At 44.3% G+C, this 23,891-nt stretch overlaps 1 protein-coding gene across 9 annotated transcripts in view; it reads left to right on the forward strand.

Moving 5' to 3' along the window:
- Positions 1-23,891, forward strand: part of Apba2 (amyloid beta precursor protein binding family A member 2) — a 233,158-nt gene that overhangs the window by 152,326 nt on the left and 56,941 nt on the right. For all 9 annotated transcript variants that reach the window (XM_029480040.1, XM_029480035.1, XM_029480043.1 and 6 more), the window contains one exon: positions 19,469-20,462. In XM_029480040.1, coding sequence (XP_029335900.1) covers positions 19,509-20,462 — 954 coding nt within the window. In that variant the 5' untranslated portion in view covers positions 19,469-19,508. The remainder of the gene's footprint in view (positions 1-19,468; positions 20,463-23,891) is intronic.

Below are 23,891 nucleotides of genomic sequence, written 5' to 3' on the forward strand. Positions count from 1 at the left end.
CCCTTCCCTTCCCTTCCCTTCCCTTCCCTTCCCTTCCCTTCCCTCTCTGTCTGAGCAGCCTCACTGTGGCTGTATCTGGTCCCCACCCCACACTTTAGATCAGAATTGGAATATCATCAAGATGCTCAAGTGATATGTGTGCATAGGATGGGTTCAGAAGCTATGCAGTAAAACACCTTCAGAAGCCAGAAATTGACAAGGCACTTGCCACTCTGTCCTTCCCTCTTGGATGTCTCTCTTGTGCTGAACACCTTCCTTATGAGTCCTTTCTTGGTTTATATCCTGAGATTCTCAATGCACCAGAAAACTTCTTCCTTCTCCACCATCCTTGTATTCCATCTCCTCTTAAACCAGTGGGTCTTATTAACCTGTTGAGCCAGCTGTTTAGGGTTAGCCAAACTAAACATTAAAAGATAGTTTTCTGAAGACCACCCTCACTTCTGACAAGTAGACCTCAGATTCTGGGTTTCGAACTAGCAATCCTCATTTGGTGATTTTCCAGAAAGACCCCAGGGAAACACTAAACTTAAAGGTCTAATTATAACCAAAAATAAAAGAAGAGACATGGAAAGTAAAGGCTGTGAGGCTTCTAGACTCAAAGCTTCTATTACTCTCAGGGATTTATGATTCCTCCCTGCCCTGAAGGGTGATAATAAACAAGGTATAGCCACTAAGGAAGGCTCAGCTGAGCTTTGTCATCCATGTTTATTGGGGCTTCATTGAGTAGGTATGATTGATTATGTCATTGGTTGAACTTCATCTCCAGCCTCCTTGTCTTCTCTTACAGATGTCAGCTTGTATCAGGTACCTCAGATTCAAAGCCTCCAACTCTGCAGTAGTTTGGTTGGTCCCTTAAGGGTGAGCAGCCTATAGCCTTGATTTATAAATTTGGGGACCTATCATGATTAGCAGCAGAAACACTTCTATTGGGAAATGTCTAGGATTCAAGGTCTCCCTCCCAGAAGCCAGGGGCAGAAGTTACCCAGTTGCTTATTATGCAAAGGCCGATCGCTTTCACTTGGTGTTAGTAAGGAGCAAGTGAAGACTACGTGACAAGAGATGGGAAGGTTACATACATATATGTGCTTATTCCAAGAGTGATGTTTAGAATCAGGCGAGAGCACAAAGCTGCTATCCCAACACAGTAATGACATGTTAAGATAGACTCAGATGGGGGAGAGGCTGGATTGCAGTATTCTGCCATGAAGTTTCAGCTTGCCTGGAGTGATACCCAGAATTTTCCAGTCTTGACAATTTCCTAGATGATGCTGCAGTTTCTGGTCCAGGGAGCACATTGAAACACCACTGAAATAGGTGTCCTTGGGTGTTTTCATCTCAGAGTCTTGGCCATGCCTTTTATATTACAACGATAGAATAGAGAATTAGGCAGGAATAGAGATTACTTCCACACACAAGCTGCCAGCAAGGATTCTCCTGCCCTTCTGTCTCTCCTAGGGTCTCTTCTCAGCTGTCAGTGGGCATCCAGGCTCTGAATCTCTGGATTGTGATAGAATTTGGTGGGCATGTGTGGGCAAGTTCTGTAAAGGCCGCTGCTCTTGACATCTTTGAGTGGTAGGACATTGGGCTCTGGAGAAGGACAGCAGTAGCCTAGATTTTGGAGTCTCTACCTTCCAGGAAGATATGTGACATTTGCCCTGTCCTTGAATCATAAAAAGAAGCCAAGCCAGATCCCCCTGGGCATCTGAACCTCCTTCCCTGGAGACACTGTCTTCCCTTCAGTCTGGTAGAGGCCAAACACTAGTCCAGGAATGCTGTGAGGGAGGCAAAGGGGAGAAAATATCATGGGCTATACTCAAGGGTTCTATAGGATGTTTAGCCAATAGTCTTCAAATTCTGGAAGTGAGATAATCTGGGGAGTTGTTACATTTGTCTGATGTTGACAGGAAACAGGAATGGGACTTTAATTCAGGTGGCTCCTGTCACCCAGCTCTATCTTGTTCATCACAGTGGACATGCCTTTGACATTACGAGTTCTCTCTCATGGTCAGTGGCATGGTGGGAATTAGGGATGGATCACATTTTAGTCTCTCTCATATCTGGAATCTGTTACCTACTTTTCTGAGAAGTCATCAAAGACTTGAATAAAAGAGATGTATTTTTTATTTAATGTCTGTAGGAGCAGTGAGTATATGCATGTAACTATACCATGTGTGTGCAGTACCCACAGAAGTCAGGAGAGGGAGTCAGATCTGCAGGTTATTGGTGTCTTTCAACTGTGGGTGTTGGGAACTGAACTTTTGTCCTCATCATCATGCATCATGCACCTTGAACTGCCCTGCCATCTCTCTAACCACATAGCCTTTTTATTATGAATTCCATAAATGTGACTGCTGAAAGATGGGCAGAGGCCCCTGTCACTCATCATGTGACAAGAAATCTATGTGATACTTTGCATTTGAAGCTGTGGTGCTTGATAGCATTCGGAGCCCATGGTAAAAGCACAAATTCTCAGTTCCACCCAAGCCCTGCTGCATTAGACCTGGGAGTTTTCCAGCTCTCAGATGGCTGTCACACAAAGATGATGTCAAATGTGCAGGTGGCATGAGGGGACAGAGAGAACTGAGATGAAGTATGACCAGTGGAGGATGATGAAGGGACACTTTCCCAAGTCCAAACTGTTCCATCCCCAGTGACATCATTCCCCTGGCTCTGGCAATATTCTTTGGAGCAAGAGGTTCTAGGAAGGTAGGAGAGTCCAAGGCTGTGTGTCTCTGCAGTGAAACTCCAGGCTCATGCTTCATTGTAACCTGTCAGCTATGGCTTGCTGCTTGATAGAGGATTCTGTTTTTAATTCTTGTCATAAAAAGTCACAGCCAGGGCTTTTTCTTGAAAGTGCCCACTGTCTCTGCTCCCACCATGCTGTTCTTTAGAGAACATGTTTTTCCCGAATCACAAGATTTCTACATGGGATTGGAGAAAGATAGCATTGGCAGAAATGCTCTCCTGCAGAGAATGTCCCAGGAAACCACAGAGCACATAGGCCAGGAGGGATGACTGCTGTCCTGAGCCCAGTGCTAGAGATAAGCTCAGAAGAGTCTGGTAGGCTCCTTGTAAGCTGACCCCATAGCTTGGGCATAGGATGCAGTCACCTTTATCTTACCCAAGGACATAAGGATCTCACCACAGTGGTGTTTATAACCAGAAGTGCCGTGGTCACTCCCACATCTCTTCTGTGAGAGTCTTCTGCTCTGTTCCCACAGGGAACATTTGTGTAAAGTCTGTTGTACATAAATAGAACTGGATGATTTAAAAATAAAGAAAGGCGAAACTGATGACTTAAAGGTACCCCCTTGGGAGATTGTCATTCCGATTTGACAAGGTGATGGAATAGACCATACTGTATCCATTTGAAAGTTTTCATTTCAGCATTCTGAGTTTTCCTTCATCTCCTCTGCTATCAGCCATCACTGAGCCCCAGAGAAGAGCTGCTAACAAGGGACACAGCTCTTGCTGCACTGGCTTTAGGCTGCAGAGGTGTGAAGGCATCATGTATAGCTGTTACCATGGTGGGGAATGCAGGTCATTAAGATCCTTTGTAAGTGAGGGCCTGGGGGAGGCAGAGAGAGGCAGCTGGCATCAGGAGGGACTGGGACCTATGCCCTAACTCCTGTCTTGCTCTGCTACCTGTGCAGAATCCTTGGGACTCTGCTCCAGCTGGACAGCTGGTGCTGTGATTTTTATCTCTGTACCATCATATTCAAGTTTCCTTCTAGTACCTTCTACCATCATATTCAAGTTTCCTTCTAGTACCTTCTTCCGTAGCAGCTCTGAAGAACTTACCCCCTGGAGATGGAAGGGTGGCTGGGAGTTGATATGGACCCTAGATGTGGAGGATACAGAGTGTGGGAGCTGGCACCATAGGCCATCCTGGATGCTTAGTTGGAGGAAATGTGTTTATATTTTCCCATGGCATCGATTGGGTTCTTATCCTGTCTCCACGATGCTGAGCCAAATCACCAACACCATACTGTGCAGAAGGACAGTTTAGTATCCCTGTCTGTGGTTCAAGTCCCTAGGATGATAGGAATGAAGTAGTATGTTGAGCATGAGGGCAAACACCAAGCTCCTTCGCCTGGAATAGAGATCATGAAGAGATGTGCACATGCATATGTATATACACGTACACACACATACATGTACACATGTGTGTACCTCTCAGCCCCTTAGCCATCTGTGTGAAGGAACTTGAGATAGTGGCACTATTATTGATAAAGTTAGGGCTGGAGTTCCTGCCTCAAGTGTCCCTTGATCATACAGCCTTATTCCAGTGGTATGTTAAGGTGTAGTAAGAAAGCCATACTCCTTATGTGTGTATGAAGACTGAGAGCTGGAGCCTGGGTAGGTTCTGAGGGTCTGGACTGATTCTGAGGTCCACATGGTAGGTTAGTATAAGGGACTAGAGTCAGAGAGGCCTTGGAGGGTATGCGTATTAGTAGAGAGTGAGGTTTCTCATTACACATGCCAGTGGTGTCTAATTCCACATGACAAGGGTCTCAGATGCTCATGGCCATAGGGGAGTAAAGAGGGGATGCTCGGCCAACCTTCAGCAGCGCCCCATCCTTCCTTAGCTCCTCCCTGTCCTCTTAGGATGCAGATGTATACCCCTAAGGGTTACAGGACCCTAATGCAGCATGGACCCTTTCTGATTTTACCACATCTCACTCTGTCTTCAGCTTTAACTAAGTGCTAATCACCCAGAGACTTCCAATGTAGATGTTGGAACACTACTCAGAACTACCGCTAGGATGTGACCCACAAATTGATATTTTTAGAACTGGTGGCTTCATTGTAACAGGCAACCTGGGTTGAAGTCCCCGGGGCTGGTAGAATTTGTCCATATCCCTGTGGTATGGCTGTTCCTGCTGCTGCTGCTGGTGCCCGTGCTACCCGGCTGAGCCAAGCCAGCTGCATTGGTTTGATGAAGTGAATGAAATAAAAACATGTAGATTTTAGCTTCAAGTGCCTTCCCAAATCAATATACAGATCAATGGAGAGCGCCTGGCACTATTCAGATGCAGTCACCACACCATGACTAGTCTCTTTGCTGGACAGAATTAGAGGAAATGCCCTGGGAAGGTTGGCCAGCGCTTCGGTGCCCAGTGCTTTGGCATTGAGTTCTGCTTTGAGGCTTTTTCTTCCCTTCAGTATTTGTGCTGGCTCTGATGGGAAACTGCTTAATGAGGAGGGAGGGTGAGACCCTGAGAATGGGCCTTTGAGGCCAGAGGACAGAAAACTTTGAGCAGGCTAAAGGGCTGAAGGAAGCACCTCGTCTGTCTCTGAACAAGCCAACTAATTAGGATGTGAACATCATGGAACTTCCCCTCTCCATGCCACGTTGACTTCAGCCTGACATCCAGCTGTACAAAGCCATGGAACTGGGTAAACTCTGAGAAGGTCTAACTGTGTGGCGAGAGAAGCCAGAGCAAGGAGTCATTTGGTGGTTGGACAATATGAAAGAAATCTTGGCGAGTATAGCTACCTACCTACCTACCTACCTACCTACTACTTACCTACCTACTATCTCCCTACCTACCTACTACTTACCTACCTACTATCTCCCTACCTACCTACTACCTACCTACTACCTACCTATCTACTCCCTATCTACCTACCTACTACCACCTACCTACCTACCTACCTACCTACCTACTATCTACTTATCTACTACCTATCTACCTACTTACCTACTACCTACCTACCTACTATCTACTTATCTACTACCTACTTACCTACTTACCTACTACCTACCCACTATCTACCTACCTACTATCTACATACCGATCTACCTATCTACCTACCTATCTATAAGTCTCAACCAGTGGCATCCATTGAATGCACCCACAGAACCTTAGCCAGGACTTTGTAACTAATCTGCAGTATGAGCAGTATGAGTCTTTGCCCGTGTTTAATCTCTAGGCATGAGAGGCAAAGACTCAGTGGTCACAACCAAGCTTTTGAAACTGAGTTGGCATCAGAGTCACCTCCTAAAGATACTAGAATGGAGCTGACGTCTTAATCTAAGTGGGTGGACTGCTCAAGGAATCAAATAGAAGAAAATTCACATTACTAGACCTTCAGAAGGGAATCCTGACAAAGTCTGGGGAAAGCCACAAGTTTCTTTGATCTTCAAAGCACCAAGAAAAATCTACATAATTCTCCAGTCAGTCACTGATTTAATTTTAAAAGGTGACCAGCCCAAAGTTGGGAAGATAATAAATGTCACCCTAGGGTATCCTAGACATTGCAATCATCAAGGACTTTGAGGTGTTCCATGAAATAAATGTTAGAGCAATTTTTTAAGTGAATAGAAAGAAAGACATTAAAAATAATTTTTAAAGAAGTAGAAGAAAATGGAAACTTTCAAACTGAAAAGTACGTGTGAAATAAAGATATCCATTAGATGATATCAAAAGCAAAACAGACATGACATAGGGAGGAGTTAGTTAACTGTACGTGGTAAGTATGAATATAAATACCTCCTAGTAACAGAAAAAAATAGCAAGTCCTTGGAGACTACTAAAATAATATCAGAAATGCTGGCATCCATATCATTGAAATTCCTGAGTGAAAGAAAGCTGTTTGTGTGTATCCCCTCTGTATGTGTACACACACACACACACACACACACACACACACACACAGTGATAGCACAGGCACATGTATCTGAATCAAGGTGTGGTGTTGTCACACTCCCACAGTCCTAGTGTTCAGGAGGCAGAGTCAGAGGGATCATAAGTTCAAGGTCAGAGTTTCAAACAACAATCCATACCAAACTAAAACTATTTGATGAAATAAAAGCCCTAAAACATCTCATGTGAAAGATAGAGGCTTACAGACTACAGAGGCTCAAACATCCGAATGGCATAAACCAAAAGAAACCATACATAGACACACAGTTATCATCCCTCTGAAAACTAATTACATCATCACAGTAGGCTCATGTAAGTGAGGAAGCAGGGGCTCAGTGACTTGATTTCTCCTCAAAAAGCAGAGAGGCCAGAAGTCAGTGGAATGATGTCTTTAATGTTAAGATGAAAACACACACAAAGCAGGAGCCGTGAAGTCTGTATGCAGTGAATGAGTCCTTCAGGAATGGACATGAAATATGGGCTGTCAGATGAAGGAAGCTCAGAGGATTTGTTGGCAGGGTCCCTGCCTTTAAAAAGTGGCTTCAAAAAGTCATGGGCAGTCATCAGATCATAATTAAAGATATTATTCAAAGTGTGTCATTAAGGGTTTTGTTAAAGAGAAATTCCTGTAGTACACATTAAACAAGCTCTGAAAAACATGGTATCACTAGGCCACTAGGGAGAGCTCTCTCTCTCTCTCTCTCTCTCTCTCTCTCTCTCTCTCTCTCACTCATATATTAATCAGTACCGTGTGTGATGACCACTTTTCCAGCTGAGCAGAAGCACTTGAAATCTTAGAACTGAAAGAAGAGCAATGTAAATGGTGAAGACCTAATTAGATAATATCGACTGACTTCACTCCTTAGGCGCTTTAACATGCATATGAGTGTCTTCCTTAAGCATGACCTTCATCGTGTGTGCTGATGTATGTAGATATAACGTATATGATGTGTAGTGTAAGAGACCTGGGTAAGAAGTTCATATGGTAGTAAGGCTTTCATATTTAAAATGGTAAACTATTTACTCAAAGTAGACCATAAAACACTAGGCGTAGAGAGTGCAGTCCATAGAATAAGCATTAAAAAAAATTATACTAAAATCTACGTGTAGCAGGGCCTGCCTATAATCCCAGTGTTTGGGATATTGAGGCAGAGGAATTGAGAGTTTTAAAACCTTTTTGGGATATATAGTGAGAACTGGGATATATGTATGTGTGTGTATTTAAAAAAAAAAAACCCAAAAAGGAGAAATAAAGCCAAACAGGGAGTAAATAAAGGGAATACTAAAGACTTGTGAACAACAAAAAATCAAACAGGAAAGGCAAAGCAGAAGGACAAGAATGCAAAGCAAACAAAGAGGAAAATAACAGAAAGGCAGAGCCCAGTTCAACCGCATCCACTGACACACTAAATGTAAATGGCCTAAAAGTCAACCTAGAGTGCCCGTGACCAGGCTGGCTTCTCAGAGTGGCTTACCCCCTGCACTCTCTAGTAAGGAACCACTTTTAAAGAAGTTTATAGCAAGAAGGTAGAAGCTGAAGCTGTAGCTTGGTGAGAGAGCACTTGCCAAGCATGCTCAAATCTCTGGGTTTTCTTTCCAGCACCAGAGGTAAAATGTTCATGGTTGAAATAGAAGGAAAGTGAATGATACAGGTCTTCCTACCTCAGCTTACAGAGCTGTGGCTGGAGTGGTTATTTTAGTGTTGGAGAAAGTCTTCCTGAGGATAAGGAGAATTCCCAGCAGTAAAGAAAGACCCCTATCGATGACAGAAGTCTGATTCACCCAAGAGGCATAAATGTCATATGTATGAACGTGACTAACAACAGAGGCCCTAAATACACAAAGCAAAGGCTGATTGAACTGCAAGGAGAAGCAGGTAACTACCAACCTCGGTATCGCCCAGTCTGTGAGTGGGAGAGCAAATAGGGCAAGGTCAGTGGAAACGCAGAGCGGATGGGCAGACTGACCCACTAAAATGTTCTATGGTCATCTATAGAAAAGTCTTCCCATTTACAGCAAAGTAGATGTTGTGAAGTTAGTATAGTGCTACTACCAAGGTAGATCATATTGTGTGCATTATAAAACATATCATAATAAGCATAAAAGAATTGAAATTTTGCAACGTATGTTTTTGATCATAGTGGGATTAAACTGAAGGATGTAGAATAAAGACATTCTCAAATATTTAGACATGAAACAACATACTTCTAAAGGACTCATGAGAGTCAAAGAGGAAATCTCAAAAATGAAGCAGGTTGAGAGAAGTGAAAATTAAATTGTAATATGTTAAAACTTGTGCCATGCAACTAAAATAGAGTTTTGAGGGAATTTTATATTGCTGAATGAAAGATGTATACCCTCTATCGGTCTAAGCTGTTACCCAGAGAAATGGACCAATTCATTAAAAAGATGAACCACCAAGAAACTCATTAAAAGTAGATAGCCTAAAATTTCCTATAGCTATTAAAATTGTCAAATTTATGGTTTAAAAAAAACTTCCAAAAATTCCAGTTAATTTAAATGGCTTCATTGCCAAATTTTTCCAAATATTTCAAAAAGAAGTAAGATAATTATGATGATAGCCATGCTCCATAGACTCTTTTAAGGAAACAGAAAAGGAAATTCAGAGGTGACAGCAGCATTGCTTTCATAGGAGAGACAAATAAAAGACACTGGAAGAACATTTCACATCCGCTATCCTATGAAAATAGATGTGAAAAATCCCACAAAATGCGTGCAGCATACCTAAGGCAAATACATCACGGCTGCTAAATAGGCTAATCCTGGAAGTACATGGCTGGGATTCAAAAGTAAACAGTTCATTAGTGGTAGCAGTAAGAAGAAGAAAGCCATGAGTGTCTCGGTAAGGGTAGAAACACTCAATGAAATCCAACATCCATTCATGCCCCTGCCCCCCAATAACCCATAAAACAGGGTTAGAGGGAGGAAGAGAGGAGGGCAGGAAAAATGGAGGAACATGGGGTCAGACAGAAAGGGAGGGAGCAAGGAATGAAGAGACAGACAAGAGGGAGGATGGGACTGAAGGAGGGAGGGGTAGGGATGGACAGGGTGGGGGGAGGGAAGAAGGACAAATACTGTCTCTGCCAAGTCTTTGTGCACACAATGTGATGAGCTAAGCCAGCTCCTCTGGCGGGTGTGTGTGCGTGTGTGTGTGTGCGTGTGTGCGTATGTGCATGTGTGTGTGTATGTGTGTGTATGTGTGTGTGTGTGTGTATGTGTGTGTGTGTGTGTATGTGTGTGTGTGTGCGTGTGCGTGTGCGTGAGCGCGCGCGCGCGTGTGTGTGTGTGTGTGTGTGTGTGTGTGCATTATTGTCAGAAGAGTCCTTACTATCTACAAAATCCTCCTGGTTCTAATGAATAATTTTAGTGAGGCTAATATTCAATAGTATGTGATATTTCTATACCAAACTCAATAGCCAGTTGTAATAAAAAAAAGGCATTTATAATAACATGAGGAAGGAAAGAAAGAAGGCAGACAGGGGCATCGGGAGGGAGAGAGTAATTATATTAAGAAAACGTGCAGTGTGCATGCTGGGATAAATTGCTGTTGAAACAAAGGGAAGATGACCTAAATAAATGAAAAGATTTGTCACATTTATGCACCTGAAGATTCAATATAGTTCTGATGTAAATTCTCCCAGATTGTTCTATGGACTCAAAGCAACCTTAGTCAATCAAATGCCTGATAGGACTTTAAATAGGAGCCTGATATAGCTGTCTTCTGAGAGGCTCTGCCAGTGGCCAACAAATACAGAGGTAGATGCTCTCAGCTGGACTGAGCACAGAGTCCCCAATGGAGGAGCTACAGAAAGGACCCAAGGAGCTGAAGGAGTTTGCAGCCCCATAGGAGGAACAATGATATGAACCAACCAGTACCCCCAGAGCTCCCAGGGACTAAACCACCAACCAAAGAGTACATATGGAGAGTCCCATGGTTCTAGCTGAATATGTAGCAGAGGATGGCCTTGTTGGGCATCAGTGGGAGGAGAGGCCCTTGGTCCTGTGAAGGCTCAATGCCCCAGTGCAGGGGAATACCAGGACAGGGAAGTGGGAGTGGGTGGGTTGGTGAGCATGGGGAGGAGGAATGGGGTAGAGGGTTTTTGGAGTGGAAACCAGGAAACGGAATAACGTTTGAAATGTAAATAAAGAAAATATCTAATAAAATATCTCTAAAGAAAAAGTTAGATATTGGAAAATTACATCTGAAATTTATATAGAAGGGCAAGGGAATTGAACAGATGAAACATCAGGCAAAGACAAGCCTGATTGCTTGTTGAGACTTGGGAGAGCTAACTTTGAGTGATGGTCACATTATCCTTATGGATAGTGCTAGTGTGCCAGGGCCACCATAACAAAGTCCCCACAGTGGTAAAGCAAACAGCAGAATGGCCTCACAGTTCTAGAAGCTAAATATCGAGGTGCTGTCAGTAGGTCAGTTCCCTCTGAGCTCCAGGAGGGGATCTGTCCTGCTTTCCCTTCTAGAGCTGTCTCCAGAAGTTTCCTTTCCAACGCTGTCATCCCAGATCAGGGCCTTGTGGCTTTTGACTTTCATATGTGCATTTGTGATGGGGGTGGGGATGGAACCCAACATGTACCTGCAGTATTTTTTAAGTTTTACTTGATGCATGTGCTTGAAAATATGGGCAAATAGCAGGACAAGAGCACAAACAACCCTTTAAAGCTATGCAATCTTGTAGCTGTTTTCTCTGACAATGCTAGACTTCTTTGTTTCTGAGAATAGGTTCAGGGATGGTTGTAGTTAGCAGCAACATTATTGTTCTTTGGAGAAGTCTTTTCTCAACCATGTTGAGACAAAGGAGAGTGTTCGGCCTGTTTTGTGTCAGTTACCACCTTTTCATCACTCTTGCTTGTCTCCAGCCTTAGTCAGCTTCCCAGTCCTGTAACAAATATCTGCCACGATCAACTTATACACACAAAAGGTTGATAGCCAGGAACCACAAGACAAGTAGAGGAAGGAACTAGAGGTCCAATAGCCCTCTCGAAGAGCACCGACCTAAATGAGACACAGCCAGGCCTCTATAAAGGGTCTGCAGCTCTCAGTAGTACTATTTTGTAGACCAAACTTTTATCATGGGCCTCAGAAAGACTTTCAAGACTGAGCACGTAGCACCTACAGCATGCAGAACAAATGTGACTCTCAGAGGCTAACTTTCCTAAACCACTACCTTTCCCACAAGTTACTGAGAAGTTTTTGTGTGAGAAAAATCACGTTTTTTCCTAGGTATAGGTTACCAGTGAGGATCCTAAAGTTTCTGGGCAGAAGTCCACACATTACCTGTCACTGACCTGTATGACGTTAACTATGGCTTCTGTGGAGCTTACACAAAGGGATTCTGGAAAATCAGTTCTTGTGGCCTTGCTGCTGATTGAGTGGACTTGACAGTAGTTTGTGACTGCATTTTTAGACCACTCATCTTTACTCTTTCTGAGGTAAGAATGTGGTGGGAAAGCCAGCTGAGCATAGCGACATCTGGAAGGCAAGAAGAATTAGCCTGCACAAGTTAGTCCAAAACCCTACCGTGCTTCCTGCTTTAGAAATGCCACCCGACAGTGTCCCTGCCTGTGCTCCATAAGGCCTGCAGAGGGACTCTAGATTTTTTATTTTGGCTATAGTAGTACCATGAAGAAATGAAGGAAGCCAGGGGGTAAATGTCATTGTCCTATGACTCAAAGGCCCTGCTTGCTAATGTGTCTATGTGTTTTCTCAGTTCTGTACATCCATTCTGCATTCTCTGTGTTAAACTCTGTGAATGTTTCCATTCTCATGCACTCATCTTGGTGCTCATGCCAACACTGGTTTAAATAGGATTCTGTTAATGAAGCTTTACTGTGGTCTAGACAGTCTTGTGCTTTCAAAGAAAAGCACATTATAGAGTCTTGCTTGACAGTGGTAGACATCAGCCTAGGTTCCAAAAGAAGAATTTATGAACTGGCTCCTCTGAACTTGAATTGCTTGGGATCTTGAAGAAAAAAAAATAATTATCTGGTGGCTTCTGTCTAGGGCGTTTGGGCTGGTTGTATTGTATGAGTGTACTCTGAAGCTATGTCAGTGTGAATCATGTATAGTCAACGCAGCTAAGTCACACTAGAAAGAAACACAAACGTATTATCTTTGTAACACTTGAGGCCACCCTGGAAGATGGAAATGGTTTTGGCACCAGCCTGGCTGTGTCCATGTCTTATCCACATCACAAACTCTGCTCAGGACCAGCTAGTGCATTCTTCCATACAGGAGACAAGTGTGACGTGTAAGGAGGACATCGCAGCTCTTTCTTGTCGACAATGAGCCTTTATCCCGTCTCATTAGGATGCTTCAGGAGGCCAGGGCTCGGCCGTGTCAGAGGCTGTGTTTCCTGTTGATTTATGTGCTGTCACAGAATTAATTGAGTCTGGACACGGGGTCTCATTTTCTTGGACATGTAGCGGGTAATCGTGCTTCTCCTGTAACATTCAAATAGCTTTCCAGATGGTCTGTTACGAAGGATCTGTCTTTAATATGACTAATCAGAAGCAAAGGACTCACTATGTCTGTGTACATGCTTTGCAGTAGGAAGCCTCTGGACCCCTGTGCCTGTGCACTTAACTCTCTCCTGGTCACACTCCTCCCTGTGCTCTTCTGAGGATTGTGGGCCACTAAATGCAACAGAGGTTTTTAAGTATTCTGAACAGAGGACCTGTGGAGGGGGAATGGTTTCTGGCATATGTTAAGGAAGCCTCATAGCATCACCTATGCAAGATCAGGGTACCCTGTGGTCCAGCAGGGGGGTGGTTTCTTTATCAGTAGAAGCCGCTCTAACAAAGAGACTGCAGGTAGGCGTGACTCACGCTGCAGCATCCATATCTTATAGTTCAGAGGCTGCCTGGAAGGGGACTGTCTAAGATCAAAATGATGGTGTATTGATATTTGAGGGGGTTCTCACCTGGTTTATAGATGGTTTCTTTACACTGGTTCCTTACATAGTGGAAGGGATAAGACAGGTCTTTTGACCCTCTTTTATAAGGCTCATCTTTTCAGACATGAACCCCCCAAATCTCTATCTCCTAATGCCATCCTTTTAGGGTTAGGATTTCACCATAGGAACTTCTGGGGGACTCAACCATGCAGTCTATGTATGACAGACTGTCTATTCATTTAGGACCTATGATGCAGGTACTAAAATAAAACTCATGGACCATTTTTACTGCTTGTAGTGTTGTGTTATAGGAGAAGAGGAGGGGCTGAAGAACATGGCTCAGCACTTAAAGAACACTTCCTGTTCTTGCAGAACACTGAGTTTGGTTCCTAGCACCCATCTTAAGCTACTATAACTCTGGCTCCATGGGATTAGATGCTCTCTTCTGGCCTCTGTAGGCACCTGTACACACACACACACACACACACACACACACACACACACACACATACACACAAATAAATAAATAAAAGTGTAAAATGCACTTTAAAAAAAAAGAAAAAGAGGAAGACACAAAACTGTCTTTCGAGCAAGCTCTCAGCCGTGTGAAGAAATGAGCAGAATAAAGAACTTCTGTAATACACCACAGAGCCTGGAGTAGCTGCCTTTGCCTGCATCACACCATCCTCCTCCTTCCCTCTGTTTTTGCCTGGATCACATGACGCTCCTCCTTTCCTATTAAATGCACAGAGCACCGGATCACCATTTTCATCACCAGAAAATAACTACCACGCAGAAGCAGCCACCTCCTGAATATGAAACTGCCCATATCATTGCTGCAGACAGCATGCAGGATTGCTCAGCCTCTGGCTCTCTCCTCCTGAAGGGAGAGAAGCTCTTGGAGGCTTCCCACAGGGAAGCTGTCCCCACCAGGTAGTTGCACCCCTAGACATGGTGGTATGCACTTAAGCAATTGAAACCTGTCCACTAGTTGATGAGTTCTCTGATGATGGCAGTTCAATAAATGTGCTGTCCTATGAAACAGTCTCCAAGTTGTATACACCTGCCATACTCACCACTGCCCAAGACCCTACATCCTAGTTTCTCTCCATCCTGAGTCCACTAATACGTAACAGCTGATGGGGCAGGGGCCCTAGTCTCTTAAAGATCTTCAGGCAGATACAGCATTTCCAGTTTCCTAAGTGGAGAAGCCATCTGAAATAATTTGCCCAAAGTCTCAAAAAAAAAAAAAAAATCCTGACTTCTGAGTTTGAACAAGGGATTTCCTGTCTGTCTTCATCAGGAGAGTACCCTCTTTACACTGAAGGTGCCCAGTCATGGAAATTGAATTCCTGAGATTCTTTGAAGATCCACTCCCTCCTAGTTTGCCACCATGGGTCATTTTTGTTTGTAGCCACTGAAAGGAGACCCATATTACAACTATGATATCAAACCCAAAAGCCACAGACACATTTTTATAGTGAGACATTTACAAAAATAAACAAAAACTAGATCCATGTGGGAACTGAAAGGGGCCTAGGGGAAAGGAGGTGGGGAGGATAGCCTGTACCCAGCCAGAGTTCCTCCTATGCTCTGGGCAGGCAGATGCAGGAAGGCTGCCAAACGCTTTCCACTCAGCCCTGGGTGGGCATCTAAGCCTCTGACCCCACTAGACAAGGGGCAGTTCTCAACCAGGGCAACACCCTTATCACCCAGGGGTTATGGGAAAGAGGACTTAGGCAAGAGTCTGTGCAACAGGCCTTAATGAGCAGAGACTGTCTATGGTTTTAGAGTTTTATTATAGAAAGGCAGGGGGAAAGAGAGAAGGCGGGGGTGGGGGGGGGAGAGATGTCATGGCCAAGAGGAGACAAAGGGGAAAGGGAGAGAGAGAAGAAAAGCTAGGGAGGGAGAGGGAGAGAGAGGAAGAGAGAGGAGAGAGGAGAGGAGAAGACAAAGAGAAAGGAGAGAGAAGTGAGAGAGCAAGGAGGGGCCAAACAACCCCTTTTTATGGTTATGCTGCTATCTTCTCTGTTGCTAGGTAACTGGGGAGGAGTTTAGCCTGAAGGTCAGAAGCTTGGGACATTGCTTACATGACTACTAGCCATGGTTCTCTTATGGGGGCTGAGGGGGCAGTAACTTAGACAGGAGCCAGGATTCCAGAAGATATGCGAGAACTCCTTCCATTCCATGTAGGTGAATTATCACGACCAGTCCTGGGGTTCAACATCTAGCCTCAACTGGAAACTAGGCTGTCTGTTTATAGCCCAATGCCCAACAGATCCATACCAGTGCCCAGTTGAATCACATCGCGGCTCAAAGCAAAATAAAAAAAAAATATCAGTAATATCAAAGCTATCTTTCCTTAATATTCTGATATTTGTTTGTCATTTATTTGTGTTGTTTTTTAAACCATTGTAATTAAAATATTACTTATTTTGCTTCAGTAAAGTACAGCATAAAGATTTTATTCAGGTTAGGAATAAGAGGGTGTGTTAGGACTGGAGAGATAGCCTAGTGGTCAAGTCTTGCCTCCTTCTCTCCATTAGATGAAGGTGCATTTGTTATGCTCTTGGATCAATTCATTTTTTATAAAAAACGCTATTAGAATACAGTCTTATCCACCAGTAAAGGAAGAAGAATAACAACCGACCCACAAAATTTTGACCCAAAACTTGTTCAGTCTAAAAGAAATGCAAGGACAAAGATGGAGCAGAGACTGGAGGAATGGCCAACAAATAGCCAGCCCAACTTGAGACACATTCTATAGACAAGCACCAATCCCTAACACTATTAATGATACTCTACTCTGCTTGCAGACAGGAGCCCAGCATAACTGTCCTCTAAGAGGCTCTAATCAGATGTAGATACCCACAGCCAAACACTGGATAGAGCTCAGGGACTCTTATGGAAGAGTTGGGGGGAAAGATTGAGGACCCTGAATTGGAAAGTAACTCTACAGGAAGACCAACAGACTCAACTAACCTGGACCCTGGGAGCTCTCAGAGACTGAGCCACCAACCAAACAGCTTACACGGACTGGATGAAGGCCCTCAGCACATATGTAGCAGACATGTAGCTCTGTATCCATGTGGGTCTCCCAACAATTGAAGCATAGGCTATCCCTAAAGCTGTAGCCCGACTTTAGAATCCATTCTCCAACAAGCCTGCATTATTTGGCTGCAGTGAGAGAGGATGTATATACCTAATCCTACAGAGACATGATGAACCGGGGGGTAGGGGGGAGTACACAGGGTGGCCTACCCTCTTAGGGAAGATGGGGCAAAGGACTCTATGAGAGGGCCTGAGAGGAAGGAGCATTTGAGATGTAAACAGATAAATAATTTTTTAAAACCATCATAATTTCAGTACATGTACATTTACTACTTAAAATAATAATTATAGTTATTAGACAATAATGATTCTTTTTCACTTTATCTTTTTTAAAAATGACACAATACCTATGCTACTTACTATTATGGAGAGTGATGTAAAAGATTTCCTCCTTTCCTGACAATTTTATCAATAAACTTATTGTTATACAAAAAAGAGAAAAAAATACTAAGTTGACTAGAATCAACTTATAAAAGAGTTTATTTGAGACTTGTGATTTTGGAGGTTCTATCATGACCAGAACGGTGTGGTGGCAAGAACAGGAAGCTAGGCAATCACATCTTGAGTCAAAAGCCCAAGCAGGAAGCAAACGACATGGCACAGAGTCTTTCAACTCAAAGCTCACCCCAGTGGTGGGCTGATTCCAGCAAAATTGCACCCCCTAAACCTCCCCTACAGTGCTACTAACCAGTGATTAAGTGTTCAACCACAGAAGCCTGTGGAAGACACTTCTCCTTCAAATAAGCAAAGGTTGTCGCATGATGAGAAGGAGAAGCAAGTCTGTGAGGACATGTGAGTGGTGTCATTTGCCTAGGGACATAACAGTATCAACTAAAATCAACCAGGAATAAGTATATGTTAGTAATATGTAATTTCCTATAACCAGTACTTTTTTTTCTGTATATATACCAGCAACAACCAGGTAAATAAGGGGAGAGAAACTTCATTGTAACACAAGAATAATGCGAGAATAAAGTTACCAAAGGATGCTGATAAATCTGAAGCAAACTACAAAGCCTTTGAGATCCATTTAGGACTTAGGTAAATGTGGAGTTATTTGTGCCGCAAAATTGGATAAAAAGATCCAACATCGTGAGTTTTGAAAATTTCTCTAAAATAATGCATAATTGAAGGCTATACCAACCTCAATGATAATGGGATCCTGGAGGACGTTTGGACTCAATAGCTCTTCAGTTCATCGGGGAGGAGGAATGTGAAAATAGCTAGAGGCCATTTAAAAATGAGAATAATGGAGAAAATTGACTTCTCTGGTGTTAAAATCTCACAGCCGTTGCAATTAAAATGGCACGGGGCTAGGGGAGAACAGATAGCCTAGACTGGAGTGGGAGAGAGCTAGGCTTCCACAAAGGCTAGTGCACACAGCCAGTCTTAGGACTCAGGACTCAGGCTTATGACTGTGTGCACACAGCCCATCTTAGGACTCAGGACTCAGGCTTATGAATATGTACCAGGGTAGCCACACATCCACCCTGCCTCTCACCACCAGCACAGCATTGAAAATCCACATGAGTTATTCCTTGACTAGTGGGGGATCTACCTTGTGTTATAGAATTTTCCCAAAGGGTAGGTGAATGCAAGGACTCTGTGCGTGTTTGGGGTGGAGGAGGGGAAGCACTTATACTCTAGGTTAGATGGATTGAATTTATGTTTTACTTATAGCATTTTCTTTCTTTCCTTTTTGTTAGAAAATTAATCCATTACAAAAGCGAAATGTTAATTTAGTTATAGGACTATATATAGTTATATACTAGATAGTTACTTCAGCATCAAATGACTTTCTCAGTGTGTCTTATAATCACAATGCAAGATTGTTACTTTGGGCACAAAACGTGTTTCATATCTCAAAGTGGCTATACCTGGTGGCTCATGCCTTTGATCCTGCAGGGGCAGGAGGATCTGTGCGAGTTTGAGGCCAGTCTGATCTACTACAGAGCAAGTTCAGGACAGCCAACACTATCTCACAAAACCAAAAAAAAAAAAAGCAAAAAATGACTAATAAAGAAGTTGTTAGCAAGAATTTAAAAGTTTCTAACAACTCATTCATTTGATAAATGTTTTTCCAGAATTTATAGAGACTTTATTTTTAAAGTACCAGCTCCTTCGTCAACTACTTTGCCAGTGAGTCTCAAACACCCAATTCTGAAACAGCACTGGAAATAACCAGTGAATTTTTCAGACTTCCCTTGAGTTTCAAGAAGCCTTAGCTATAAACTACAGTCATAAAATCCAAAATAAAATTATCCCATTAATCTTTTCAGTTTCTTAAAAGTATTGGTGGAGATAAATTATGAACTTTAAAAATCTAAACTTTAAGCTGGGCAGTGGTGGCACATGCCTTTAATCCCATCACTAGAGGCAGAGGCGCAGAGGCGCAGAGGCACAGAGGCACAGGCACAGGCAGATGTCTATGAATTTGAAGCCAGCCTGGTCTACAGAGGGAGTTCCAGGATGGCCAGGGCTACATAGAGAAACTCTGTCTCAAAAACTAAAAGCAAAAAACATAACAAAACTATATATAATTTGATATATCTCATATTAGATCTTATATATACGTGCAACTGTATCAGGATGTGTCCTCATAGTAAGTTCAGGACTGTCCAGGCCTATCTTTATGTGGTGTGTTGGGGTCAACAGCTGTCACAGTGTATGCTGTCAAAATATAGCAATGTGGTTTTGGTCACATAGCAAGTGGCACATGTCTTGGGTTGGCCATGGTCTAATGTGAGGCTCTCTCTGCCTTCCTTTCCACAGTGGCTGCTTCTAGGTAACAATGGCTGTGTGAGTGTCTGCCATGGCCCACCGCAAGCGTCAGAGCACTGCAAGCAGCATGCTGGACCACAGGGCCAGGCCAGGTCCTATCCCCCATGACCAGGAGCCTGAGAGTGAGGACACAGAACTGCCTCTGGAGAGCTATGTACCTACAGGCCTGGAGCTGGGCACTCTGAGGCCAGAGAGCCCCACGCCCGAGGAACAGGAGTGCCACAACCATAGTCCTGATGGGGACTCCAGCTCTGACTATGTGAACAACACATCTGAGGAGGAGGACTATGATGAGGGGCTCCCTGAGGAGGAGGAGGGTGTCACCTACTACATCCGCTACTGTCCTGAAGATGACAGCTACCTGGAGGGCATGGACTGTAATGGGGAGGAATACATAGCCCACGGTGCACATCCCGTGGACACCGATGAGTGTCAGGAGGCGGTAGAGGACTGGACAGACTCAGTGGGCCCTCACACTCATAGCCACGGGGCTGAAAACAGCCAGGAGTACCCAGACGGCCACCTGCCTATCCCAGAGGATGACCCTACTGTCCTGGAGGTCCATGACCAGGAAGAAGATGGCCACTACTGTTCCAGCAAGGAGAGCTACCAGGACTATTACCCCCCAGAGACCAATGGGAACACAGGTGGCGCTTCCCCCTATCGCATGAGGCGTGGGGATGGGGACCTAGAGGAGCAGGAGGAAGACATCGACCAGATAGTGGCTGAGATCAAGATGAGCCTGAGCATGACCAGTATTACCAGTGCCAGCGAGGCTAGCCCTGAGCACATGCCGGAGCTGGATCCCGGGGATTCCACTGAGGCCTGTCCACCCAGTGACACTGGCCATGGACCTGGTAGGCAAGAAGCAAGGCCCAAGTCGTTGAACCTTCCCCCTGAGGTTAAGCACCCTGGAGACTCCCAGAGAGGACTCAAGACCAAGACCAGGACCCCAGAGGAGAGGCCAAAGTGGCCCCAAGAGCAGGTATGCCTTAACTACCCCAGGGAAGGGGTGGCCCTAGAGAGTATGATATCACCCAGTAGGTAGTGAAGCCCATGGTGGTGGTGGGGGTGATGACAGGTGGAGGGGTGGGGTGGGGTAGGGGGAGCTAGCAACTACCCAGTTCACACTGTGAATTAAGTTAATTGTCCAGTAACCATGATGATCAAGGAATGTCTTGTCACCTTAAGGAATCCATCCCTTAAATTCAGGAACCCATCCCACCAAAGGGCTGATTGGCAGCTCTGATCTCCGAGGAAATGCCCTGAACCCAGGCTGTATTCCACTGCCTGACTCAGCTCACGGTAGGAGAGGATCCATGCTACTCTTCTGATTACCTGAGGTGGCCTCCTCAGGCCATCAGGACCCTGGTCAGGATGGCGGTAAAGGGATGCAGGCATTCACGTACTTCCCTACCTCACAGTGCCCATGGCAACGTCTCCAAAGCCATCTTGACCCCATGGGCGCTTAGTTGTGAGAAACTACTGTCTTGGAAAAAGAAATCACTATTTCGAAATGTGACCAAGTCATAGAGAAGAAGTGCATACTAACACGAGGGATAGAACCACAATCACGCTTTATTTTAGTTACATCAAAGCAAGTATGTAGTCTAATAAACACATCTGAAAAAACCACCATCCCACCCCACCCCACCCCCACACAAAACAGAAAAAGAAATCACTGTGAGCGCGTACAAGGAGATATAATTACTGGATTTGTATAAAGGACTTCTCTTTGGCCCATTATATGGACAGCTTTCCTGGTTTGTAAAGCCTTAATTATTTTCCCCTAGAAGATTTCATGAGTTTGAATATTTGTTCAATACATACTGAATTGAACACACACACAGAGGGGTGAAAGCTTGTGCTTGGACTGTAAATCACGTTGATTTGCTGTGGGATTCGCCACACATTTCGGTGCCTTTTATTCTCATTGAGTTAGTAATTGCCAGCTGACTTCACTTTCGGGGTGCCCTGTCATCGACAGCAGTTCTGCCTTCATGGGGAGGGGCATACTGTGAGGCATAAACTCTATTGTACTCGTAAATGTTGGAGGCAGGGGCTTGGGGCTCTGGTCTGGGCTTCAGGCCAAAATACCCACATTTTTATTCATTCGTTTTCAGAACATGGGCTTCTCCCCAACAACAGCGATGGCACTGCAGGAATGGGCGTGGGATGTAGATCATGTGACACACTGTGTTTTGTTGTAATAAGTGGCCTCCCCGTCAAGGGTCTGTCAGGAAAAAAATTATCTTGGAACCTGGTACGGAGTTAGAACACCTGGGTGCTGTTCTGTTGTGTTTTCGCTTTCCTTCATGATAACCAGATGAATGAATGAAGGTGAATAGAATTCCATAGACCTTTGGATTAGAGTGCTTGGGGTGAGTGTGTGTGTGTGTGTGTGTGTGTGAATGCAAATGGTTAAATAAATGAGTGTTGGTGGCAAGTGGAACTGGGGGACGCCTCAAGCCATCATGGGAGACAAGAAGGAAGTTTGTTCTTTCAGAGAAAAGTGTTGAATGGAAAAGCGGGTGCTTCAGTCTCTCAGCCCAGGGTGTCCTTTAAGCAATGCTCTTAGCCAAGACATTGGAAAAACTTCTGAGAGCCAGTTAATGATTATATTCAGTTCTTTTGTTATTATTGCTTTTGTAGTCATGTATTCATTAGTTTGTCTGTCCATCCATGGACTAATCCTGTCCAGAGAGAGCCTAGAGGACCTAGCTCCAGACTGCCCAGGCCCCCAGGAATGAATGAGCTGTGTGTTCCTCTGGAAGGCTCTGTTGGGTCTTGCCATGCAGATAGGTTGTATATCCTGTTGTCCCGAGTTGCTCATCTCACACAAGGAATTCTGAATCTGGGCCATTAACATCCACTGGTGAATAAATTGAGCCATAAATATCCACTGGAATCACCTTGGAAACCAGATTCTCTAGAAAATGCACAGCACTGGATACTTCGAAGGTGCTTCATTTGAAATCACAGCTGTGTTCCTAAAAGGAATCTTACTCCCCTGGGGACAGACAAGCTGTGCCAGGAACAGTCCAAAGCCTGGTCTAGGACAGAGAGTCAGAGTGTGTCTGAGGCCCCTGCCCAGTTCCTGGAGCCCCATCTGCGTGTTTAGTGCAGCACTGCCTAGAACCAATGTTACAGCAGAATGAATCAGGAGGCAGGGGGTTGCAGGGGTGGATTGGAGCGAGCACCCTGGCCTCCTGGTAGACTTTCTGTATAAAACTTGCCCTTGACCTATAACATGGGCCCAACAGGGGGCACCCCAGAACTACCTGTTTGCATTTCAACCAGATGGCACATTCAAATCGGAGAAGCATTGCTGTGGAAGTCCAACTGGAGGGACATGGTGGCATCCCTTATTTCTCCCCTACTTGTTTTAAAGCTTAAAAATTATAGTCAGGGTTAGTTTTTGAAGTATGGTTTGAGTGTCTCTAATCTGAAATTACAGAGTCCTAAATACTCCAAAGCTTGTTTCTTGAGTGCTGACATAAGGCTATAGCAGAAACCATCACACCACCACCCTGAGACAGGCCACGGTCAAAGCACAAGTGTGTTAAGCTACCCCCCTCCCGGGCTTTTCATTAGAAAACATACATGAATTCTCGTGTTACAGTCTCATCCCAAGCATGTCTCATTATGTACATTGTAAACATTACAAAGTCGGAAAAAAATCCCCCAAATCTGAACCCAGGGATGCTCTCAGTCATTTTGTGCAGGATGTTTAGGCTGTCCTGAGGAACATCCTTCGGCCACTGTAAGTACATGGTATGCATGTGAGACATGCACTTCCCACAGGCCCATGACCCAGCATAAAGACCTGTCTTCATAGGCTCTGTGTTCCCTGAAGACCCCAGGACTGAACATAGAGCACACAGCTATCATTACGGCACAGATGGTGGGTGGCGTTTTCTCCCATGTGTGAGACTGGCACAGACATCTTTTTACATACAAATGGTGTTTTCTGTCTTTTGTACTTCTTGAGGGCCAGGGCCTGAGTGATACATGTTGTTGTAAAAGGGTCTATGTTGACCCTTTTACATTCCCGCACCACTAACTTGCCTACTGTGTTCTCTTGGCCGTGAGGTATGGTCCCAAGCCTTATCTCTGGGATTTTTTTTCCTTTCCTATTTCACAGACTGCTTCATGCATATTGCTACGTTTCCTTTAGCCTGTTTTCCTTTGGACTGAGACTGTTCCATTCTCACCGTCTCCATAGTTATTAAGACACAGGTGACCCATCAGCTGTCAGTCCACCTCTTTGGGGCACAGAAGGAGTCAGTGAGATGACTCCTTCTCACATATGGGAGATGAATTTTTTTTTGATTTTTAATATTTTTATTACATATTTTCCTCAATTACATTTCCAATGCTATCCCAAAAGTCCCCCATAGCGCCCCCCACTTCC

Source organism: Mus caroli, chromosome 7 (assembly GCF_900094665.2).
Source record: "Mus caroli chromosome 7, CAROLI_EIJ_v1.1, whole genome shotgun sequence".
NCBI classification, from domain to species: Eukaryota; Metazoa; Chordata; class Mammalia; order Rodentia; family Muridae; genus Mus; species Mus caroli.